At 41.8% G+C, this 10,404-nt stretch overlaps 1 protein-coding gene across 1 annotated transcript in view; it reads left to right on the top strand.

The window, feature by feature from the left end:
- The window catches only part of IL20RA (interleukin 20 receptor, alpha), an 11,810-nt gene extending 10,182 nt beyond the window's left edge, over positions 1-1,628 (top strand). The window contains exon 6 of the mRNA XM_009319088.1: positions 690-1,628. Coding sequence (XP_009317363.1) covers positions 690-1,628 — 939 coding nt within the window. The remainder of the gene's footprint in view (positions 1-689) is intronic.
- Positions 1,629-10,404: the final 8,776 nt, after the last annotated feature.

Below are 10,404 nucleotides of genomic sequence, written 5' to 3'. Positions count from 1 at the left end.
TTTTTTCTCATTACACTGAAAATTTTAAACTCAACCATTTCATGATCACTGTCGCCAAGACAGCCACCTACCAGCACATCCCCCATGAGTCCTTCTCTATTCACAAATAGCAAGTCTAGGAGGGCATCTTTCCTAGTTGGCTCACTGAGCACCTGTAACAAGAAGTTATCTCCTACAAACTTCAAGTATTTCCAAGACCTGCTTGTCACAGCAGTATGTTATTCCCAGTTGATGTCTGGGAAGTTGAAATCTCCCATAAGGACAAGGGCTACAATCCTGAAATTTCTCCTAATTGCCTATAGAATAACTCATCAGTGCTTACCTCCTGGCTGGGAGATCAGTAGTAGACACCCACTAGAACATCTCCTTTGTTTTCCATCCCCCTAATCCTTACCCAGAGGCTCTCCACCACTAACTGTAAGGGCTGTACAATCAAACCTCTCCCTTACATACAGCATGACACCTCCACTTCGCCTGCCCTGCCTATCCCTCCTGAATAGTCTGTAGCCCTCCATCCGAGCACTCCAATCGTGGGACTCACTCCACCAAGTCTCACTAATACCAATGACATCATAGCTCTGGGAGCTGACCCACACTTCCAGTTCATCCTGTTTGTTTCTCATACTGCGTGCAAGCAGCAAGATGGTTTTTTTACTATACTTCACTCAAAAATATTTTTTGCTTTTCAGGTATGGCACTACACTGACAAATGCAAGGAAAGGGTTTTCATACCATGTGAAAAAATAGTGGTCAACATTATCACTGTTAATGTGGATGAGTGCAAGCCATCTCAGGAATCCAATCATCTATCAGAAAGGAAAAGTCCCCGTTATTATTCTGTTTACAATGGCACCGAAGGGAAGAATTTGCCTTCAAAAGAAGTGCTGGAAACAAAACACTTGCTTGATATTTCACATGAAGAGTTTTCACATGAAGAGGATATTTTAGCGGAAGGGGACCAAACTGGGAACTGGCCATCATATGACCAGACTGGAACAAAGAATACTTTGAGACAGAAAAATGCAGAGACTGTAGAGTATGAATATGATGTAAGGGCTGAAGACTTCAGTCCTGGTCAGAAACTAGAAGACCTCAGTTTGAAAGATAAGACCTCTGCCCCCAGGGGACTACTAGGTGAGCCACAGATTGCTTTGGGGGACTTGGTTAATATGAAAACAGGACAGCCGTATTGCCCCCAACTAGAGGTGAGGGCAGCAGACCCTTGTTTGGGACAGAAAACAGAGGAACTTACTTTGAAGATGGTTGATGCAGCACATGAATTGCCAGGTGAGACCCATATCAACTTGGTGGACTTGGATACTGAAAAATCTGCGCAGACATCCTATCCTCAGCTGGAAAAAATAGCACAGGGCCTCACGGAGAAAGAGGGTGAACAGACGATATTAGTAGATTGGGATCCTCACACTGGAAGACTGTATATTCCTACCTTGTCCAGTGTTGAAAATCAGGTGTGTGAAGGAGTATTCAAGTGTGATGATCCTGACAAAGAGGGAATTTTGTCCAGACTGTATGAGAAAGAGTTATCTGATGAATCACCAGAGGACCAAGAAATGTATCTCCTGCAATTCAAGGAACAATGGGGACTGCATGTAGAATTGGAAGACTGAACAGTAATTTTCTAAAATATTCTAAAATGCAAAATCTTGTTTCCTTTGCCAAAGAGAGCGATAGACTCAGTGGAGCAAACACATCTTAATGTATTGAAGTTTTTGGAACCATCACAGTTGAACAACTTATTCATGATATGTTATTTATAACAGTTTCCAGACGTGATATAAGTGATTTCAACTCCCATCATAAATCCCTTGGGTAAAATATGATGGTTATGACATTCTCTACTTTTAAAAAATATATATATTTTTACAGAGGATGCTGTTAGGATTTTCACATTATAATTCCTACCAAAACAAATTATTGGCGTTTGAAAGCAGTTATTTTTAGCAAATAAAAAGCAACAATATGACATTTTGCTGGGCTGTTTCATGTATCTTGACACAATGCAGTCTTTTCTAGGTCTCACTCCTGCTACATGTAATGGTTTGAGCTGACTTTTGTGGAAGTTAAGGGCATTCCAGTATATATTTTGTTGCTGTTTTATAAACATTCTTCTACTTAATGGTGTTCTTACGTATTTCTCTTGAAAGACTTGTCTGAGGTCGGGGGTCCCGTCCATACTGTGTTGCACAGATGCAGCCAGCAACAATGCTTTTAGCAGGTGTGCCTACAGGCTCAACAGACGTAAGGGGAGAAGAAAGCAAGCATTAGTCTTATTCTAAACTGGGGGGAAATGTGGCACAGAGGGATTTGGTGAAAAGCCTATAACCTTACTGGACGGACCGTGTCTCACTCAGCCTTAGACACTCGCAGTATGGCATCTGTATGACTCATGTCCTGCAAGTGTCTGTTCCTCTCCGATGACTTTAACAGCAGGCTGCTGTGACTAGCTCAGACGGAGCAGTCTGCCCCAGACACACCGCTGCTTCTTCAGACACATCCCACTTGCCATGGCAGACCCAGAAGGTGTACCTGAGGGCTTTCTTTTCTTATCTGATGTCCTGACCAGGACTTCTGATACAAGTTCACTTTTTCCCCGTGTCATGTGATATTTATTTAGGATAGTAAAATTACAGGATATTCTAGAAATTACTTACTAGGGCAGGTGATACTTTTCTCTTCAAAGCCTATCTGTCACTTTTCTACTTAATGGACCTTTTTTTTTAACACCAGAAAAAAATCACAGTAATGATTTGTTTGGTTTTGAAGAAGAGAAGCAAAAAAAAAAAAGGGAAAAAACTTTTCTATGATATTTAAAAATTGTACCGTCCAAACTAGGTAGATGGTTAGGTGTATTTTTGAAGGAAGATCTTTACCAGTATCTTTTCTCTCAGGTAATGTTTTTGTTGCATGACCTTGGCATTTTCTGTGACTATTCATCCTCTGAAATATTTCAGTTATAGACTTTAAAATCGGAAATGACAGTAAAATATTTCATGCTGATGACTCCTTTTCTGACGTAAAAAATGTCCTCAACTGTTTTCATAACAAAGATATAGCTCATGTAGTAATGTTATACCTAAATCCTTATATCAATACGTTTGTGCGTCGGGAGGTTCACAGAGGAGGGTTATAGCTCAGTGTGAAAGAAGAACATAGTTGGAGAGGGTCACCTGAACAGATGTGAAAAGAGCAAAATTTCTACTATTATAGACGAGCCTCATTTAAGCCACCCAAAATAATTCCCAGTATTTCCTAAAGTTTTCTCAACTAACCTCTTTGTATATAGTCTCTTAACTGTCTTTTGCAATGTGGGGGCTCTAACCCATTGGTAGGAAACAATTATTTACTTTTTTTCTGTAGTCCATTGAATTTTATCCAGTTACTGCTGCTGTAAGATCTATCGCTTGTGTTTAGTGTCTATCTTCCATATGGAAGGATGAGGATGCCCCAGCTCCCTCAACAGTTTGGTCCAGCTGCCAACCAGCCTTCCTTGAAGAGGAAGGTATCCCTTATGTTTGGTTTGTATTTTCTCTGGCCTTATTTGCCAGCCTTTGGTGTCTGCTGCTGCTTATTTTGTTACATAAACAAGCCTTGCCCCAACAGTTACTACATGCAAGGACATATATATACCGTAATCAAGTCATTGCTGATTAAAATTTGAAAACTTGGTAACTAAACCATAGAATCTCACTTCATTCAGTTCTTTGGTTATTGTAAGCTCCTTTCTCTGCATCTGATCCCATTTTTTTTACTTTTCAGTTACAGTTAAGTTGTATAGCATTTATTTCCTCTCTTGTACTTGAAAAGGCGTTGCCTTCCTAGTTAACATTACTTGTGATCAGGGCATGAGATACTGAGATTCTTGAAATCACAGATGCGTTTTCATGATAAATTTATGCTTTGAAATAGTAGTTAATTTTTGGACCAAAATATTTGTAATAGAAGTTTGCAGCACTTTCAATGTTACTTCCTTTTGATCTGAATTTGCATTAAATTCAGAACTGATACTAGATTATGCAAACAGTCCTTCTTCATATTTATAAGATATAGTTTCAAAGTGTTCTCAGGATAATCACAGCAAAAAAAGCTGGGGAAAAAAAAGTAAATGAACTTTCTTTTATATGCAAAAGAATTTTTCGGGTTAGCTAGTCAAGTTCTGGAATTGATGCGGCAGAAAAAATTGTGCCAATTTCCATCAGTATAATACCAGTAAATTGTTGATGGCTTTTTTAATATCCTCAAAGTTACTCCTATTTTGCCTTAAAATCTTTTAATTATATTAAACAAATGAAACTGATTAGACATGGTATCTTCAGCAAGCCAAACAGTCAGCAGGGAGCAAAATACTTCCGTGTACAAGAGTAATTCTACCTACAAGATTTCAGGCAAGAGGCAACTATTAATTACATGGAAGATCTAAGCAGTAAGAGAGCTGACATGTTCCTAGTCTTTATTACACTTTACTAAACTTTGATTAGCCACATTTAATAGACTTAATGTAGCCAAAAGCAAGGTCATATATCTAAAAGCAAAGACTATACTCAAACATAAGGCCACTTGCAGCCTTAAAATCAATGATTTTGAAAATGATGTGGGAGAATAATAGAACTAAATAGCGGTATGTTGAGGACAAAAGAATGTATATTTCTTGACTACAATGGCAATGAAAATAGAATTTCACCTGTGTCTGCAGGGCTGATGTGACCACTACTGGAAAAACTGCATCCAGTTTACAAAATAAGCCAAGCCATGAAGATGGAAGGCAAATACAATTTAAAAGGCTAAGGCAGTGCTCTTTTGAGCTTGAAAAACAGGAAACCTAGCTATCAAAATGAGATCTAATGGTGATGAAACTGATAGCTAGTTGTGGGCACACACAGTTTTGGAAAAGGAACTATAATTTGTAAGTCTGGTTTTGCTGCCTACAACTTAGAGAAAGTGACAGGGTTCTCAAAGGAGAGACTGAAACAGGCAGCTGAGTGCAGGATACCTGTGGTCTGACTTACAGCGGCCCTGGAAAAACTACTGCACGGTGAGAACGAGCAGATGGAAAAGTCCAAATATGGCAGGCAAAAATGCTGTATGAGCTGTGTGCCCGGCACGATAAGGACCGAAGCTGGAGTGCCCGCCCAGATAAGGACTGCAGCGGGAGTGCCGGCCCAGTACATGAAGTTAGCCAGGTGAAGAACACATGATGACTGCTGAATACACGACTGCCTCATACATGATGCAGGATAACCTGTAACGTGAAATGACCAAATTGTTAGAAGGAAAAACGAATTGCACAGCCACTGGATGCAAGCAGCTGGATTGCCTGGACTTCACGGGGCTCTCTGATCGCCTCACCAGAGGACCGCTAAAGGAGCATGGGTGGCTGGACAAGCCTGAGATGAGGATGTTCTCTGCAAAAGTGGGATCAGAAAGAGTTCTTGGTGCGGCCCGCTGTGGGTAGAGGGTAAGTGGGTGCATTTTGGAGATGCCAGCAGTGCATTAGCATCTGTGATGGTCCAGTAATTTGTAACACACCAGTAGTGCAGTGGTTAGGAGAGGTGGGCTCTGGGAAGAGTAGCTAACACTGTTCATCAGATAGCACAGATTTTCCTATGGATATTAAGGTAGGTCCAGCAAGAGCTCTGAAAAACATTCTCAGGGTCTAGAAAACGCACAATATGAAAACATCCTGAGCAAGGAAATACTTCAAATTACATTATTAATAAATGACTGCACAGAAACATGCTCAATTTCTACTGATTCCAAGCTAAATTTTAACTTAAGCTTATGCTTTAGCAGTTCCCTAAAGAGGAATGAATTCCTGAATTTGGGACTGACAAAATCTATCGAAGTTTATCAGAAGAGAGTTAAGTCATGACTTCCGTAAGGTCTAACCTGCAAATACAGGCTTAACCAGCCAAAATTATTGGAATGTGAAGCAAGCGAAACTTAAAATAGAACGACACCATGGTTCAAACACTTTAAAACACGGACAAATGACAATTTACTGTGAAAATTCTCCAATGCCTGTAGGTCTTTCAAACAAGTGTCTCTTTCTTCAACAATAATGCTAACAGATGGGTGACATTTCTTGCCTGGAATATGCTGAATGGTATAATGATGCTCATACGCTGTCAAGTCTTAAAACTGATTAATCCTTTTTTCCCCCTTTTAAATAACAAATGTTGGCTCATCTATACAGCGGAGTTAAAAAACAGTTATTCCAAGAACCATATTTTTAAACAATTGCAGTTTCTATGTCTGACATGATTCATTCTTGCAAAGTCCAAGATTTAAACCTGTTCAGCTATCTCCCATTGTCCATTCAAATACCAATGTTCTCCATAAAAGGAAGACACAGCAACAAGTCAAGATTTTTCTGCTTTGGTTTTGCATGTAGGTTTCAAGCTTCATCAGCCCAGGATCACACAGCAGTTAAGTATAGGAAGTCATTTTCATGTTTAGCATCACCTAGAAACCAGAAGGATTTTTGGTAATTTGTACCAGCAATAACACTAAGCTGGTCTCCTCAATTTCTCACTGTCTTTTCCCTTTCTGGTACTGTAAGGGACCAGGTGCAAGTGACTGTACTGTGAGCCTGGACAATGTAGGCTGGACAGCCAAGAGAAGGCTCCAGAAGTAGCAAAAGGCAGTCACGGGGAGCAGCCTGGTGTCACTTCCCTTGACTGACTGGTGTCTCAACCACTCCTGGAACTGGGGTGAGAGAAGGTTCCAGAAGCCCAGGGACTGGGGCCAATAAATAGGGGCACGTGCGAGCCTCTGGGGCACTCTCTACACTGACACCCCTGTTGGCAGGTCCAACACTGCATCCAGGACTGGTGATCTCCCTAGCTCTCTCTCCCCACTTCTCTAGCTCTCTCTCCCCCACACCCCCCACCCTTAAAGCTGCTAAGTAACCCAAGACCTACCTCAGCTTCTCATAAAGCTGCATTGCTTAGGTGGATATAACTGTGAGGGGGTCAACATTTACAGAATGTTTGTTCCATTAAAGTTGATGTTTACGTACAGACCTTGAGTGTTACCTCACCTTAATCCACACTGAGGGGATTTGCGAATTTTAGTCACTCTCCTCTTCTCAGAGTCGGGATGTGACAGGTACAAAAAAAAGAACAAAAAGTGCAGACTTCATTTTTTAAAACTTCCAGAATCAGTTTAGCTGAGACAGCTTTTCCTGGACCAAGTTAGGTTTTAAGAAGAGGACTTGTTCCTTAGCACCACATAGCTATGAAAACCCTTGTTCGCTGCGAGAAGACACACATTCCAGTAGCGCTTCTTTGTCTCTCAGCTTTTGCATCCATTCTAGTGGGGGAACAATATCCTGCATTACAGCAATGTTTTAATCAATCACACTGTTCCTGCTCTGAATGCGTGTTGCTTGCCACTGCTCTTTACAACACTGTAAGGTCTCTGCAGGCTGAGAAACCTGCAGAAAGGAACAGTCTTAATTCTGTATCACTTGCAAGATAGCCTCCTAGATCTCACCCTGCCTTACTTGTTACCTTGTCAAAGTTACAAGGAGTTATTCATCCAAGTAGAAAGCTAGTACTGCTCCTCATCTTTGACAGCAGCTTCAGCAAATGCTGTCTGCTAGCATCTGAATTGCTGCAGTGACTTCCATAGTGCCAGAAACCTTTCTCCTTTCACAGAAACTTGCCCAGGTACTGGCTTTAGCAGCAGAAGCCTGTGCCATAAACATGCATGGTCAGCTCTGCCTTCCAAAAACTGGAAGGCAGAGCTTACTTCCAGCTGTCCAAAGTAAGTCGGCATGCTGACAGCATCGTGGCCCAGCATCAGGGCAGAAAATTGCTTTGGGTTTCTAAATTCTCAATGATCATGTCATCACAGGCAGCTGGGAGTGGAGGAAAGTGTTCGGCAGGACCCTGTACTGAAATCAGTAGGGAACTCTAAAAAAATACCCAGACACCTTCAGTGTGACAGAAATTGGAAGATTTAAGCATTTTTGACTGTTACGGGTTAGGAAAGTTAGCACTTCAATACATCAGTTGTGTATTTTAATTTTGGCCTTGATTTTTATTTCTGTTCATATTTCAGGCCCTCGAAACATTTTACAGTCGTTAAATACAAAGAAAGAGGACTTGCTATTCCAGTTTTACAGACAGGGAAACTGATACATGGAAAGGCTAAAATGGCTTGAAAACCATCATACAGTAAGTGTGGTGAGCAGGGCAGGAGAGGACAAAATACAGATCCCCCTTCCCCAGTGCCATGCATTAACCGCTAAGGTCACAGTTCCCCTCGCCAGTATGTCACCATAGTGCAGGTTACTCCGAGTTGCTGAAGTATGAGGGCTATACCCATACACAGTTTGGCTTGAATTAAAAAAGTGAAGTTTTAAGGTGAAAATTTAGTATGTGAACTAGCTGCAGAGTCCAGAGATGACCAACAAGAAGATCAGAGGTCTGGCAAACCCAACCCCCAGGGCAAAGTCAGCCAAACTGATCTAGGAAAACTACTCTCTAGGGAAGACAAGATAACAAGCCATGCCATGCAGCCATCTTAATGTGGCATTAATCTCTGCTGTGCTGAGTGGGGTGAGCTCCCCATTGCCCCCATGCTGGCCCATTCTGTCCCACCACCTCATTAATGCTGACATTAACGGTGGTTTGCTGGATGTGGTTTGTTTGCTTGTTTATTTTGTAGCACTGCTTTCTTCCAAGTAAACCAGTGAAGTAGATAGCCTGGGAAGAGTGGACAGTCCTTAAGAATTAAAAAAAAAAAAAATAGGGAAACGTCAGTCAGGGGTGGTTTAGACACAGTTGATCTTGCCAGGGAGCAGGGTAAGAATCAAATCACCTGCTCCTGTTTTGTATCAGTGAGTGTTGCCCAGCAATGCTACTCTGCAGCAAGCTGCATCAACCTAAACAGCAAAGAAAAATCCCACTATGCAGTCAAGCTGTCGGTGGGACTGCTTCTACACCTCTCCTTTGCTCTTGGCCTCAGATGAGGCATGGGTTGAGGGAAGTGGTTCTGCACTTGCAAACCCACTGTCTGGGCTGAGATGGGGCCCTCCACTGGTGTTCAGGTTTCTCAGTCATGCCCTTCACTACCTGTGCCAGCTTCCAGGCTTCTGGTCTTTTAACCTCTGAATAGCCATTTCACACTTAGCCCAGTGCTCCTCCTGAATGAGCTCTGCTCTGCAAGCTCTCAAAGATAAAAATTCTTTCAACAATATTCTAACTGTTGAAAAATGGTTTTATGTGGTTTTGAGTTTGCTTAATTATTCTCTGTGCAAAATAAACGGTTGTTAGAATATTTCTGTACATCTGTTTCTCATCCTGTCTCTGGGAAAATGATGTTCCTTAGACTACCCCTTGCTCTTTGTAATGTAAGCACCATTACATCTACAACAAGATCACAGGGTCTCAGCTTGTGCAATATAATTTAGAGACTGTTTACTCTTCTCCCACTGAACTTAAAAAACACAGTGTGCTCTGTTTGTCTCCTGCTAAACTGACTTACACAAACACCCCAAAATAATTGTCCTTCTGAACTGAATGTGCTTATGTTTTCCTGTATGGTCTCAGAGACACTTTACTCTTTAAGCTGTTACCACAGATTATATGCATCCTAGCAGAAAACAAAACTTTAATTGTTTTTACAATTAAATACGTTTTAAAGATAAATCTTAAAAACTCTTCGGTGAACTTTTCCCTGGCATGCACGATTGATCTTGCATAGCTCAAAGATTGATGGAATCAGATGTTTATTACTTACCCAGTTCCATAACAACATAATACAAATTTTAGTAAACTTCATAGAGCTTTCACGGTTAATAAGAAATTTTAAACCCCCTCCCCTCATTTTGTAGCTGCAGGAGAACATGGGTAACAGCCTGTTCTGCTGCTCAATGCTATTCTGTCCGTTCCTCCCACACCCTGTTTTATCATAGAATCATAGAATACTTTAGGTTGGAAGGGACCTCTAAAGGTCACCTAGCCCAACCCCCCTGCCGTGGGCAGGGACATCTTCAACTAGATCAGGTGGCTCAGAGCCCCGGCCAACCTGACCTTGAATGGTTCCAGGGATGGGGCATCCACCACCTCTCTGGTGGGCAACCTGTGCCAGTGCTTCACCACCCTCAGAGTAAAAAACTTCTTCCTTATACCTAGTCTAAATCTGCCCCCCTTTAGTTTAAAGCCATTCCCCCTTGTCCTGTCGCAAGAGGCCCTGCTAAAAAGTCTGTCCCCATCTTTTCTATAAGCCCCCTTTAAGTACTGAGAGGCTGCAATAAGGTCTCCCCGGAGCCTTCTCTTCTCTAAGCTGAACACCCCCAACTCTCTCAGCCTTTCTTCACAGGAGAGGTGTTCCATCCCCCTGATCATTTTCGTGGCCCTCCTCTGGACCCGCTCCCAC

This window comes from Pygoscelis adeliae, unplaced genomic scaffold (assembly GCF_000699105.1).
Source record: "Pygoscelis adeliae isolate BGI_AS28 unplaced genomic scaffold, ASM69910v1 Scaffold172, whole genome shotgun sequence".
NCBI classification, from domain to species: Eukaryota; Metazoa; Chordata; class Aves; order Sphenisciformes; family Spheniscidae; genus Pygoscelis; species Pygoscelis adeliae.
Note: the sequence above shows the minus strand (reverse complement) of the source record. Positions and strands in the feature narration are given on the sequence as shown.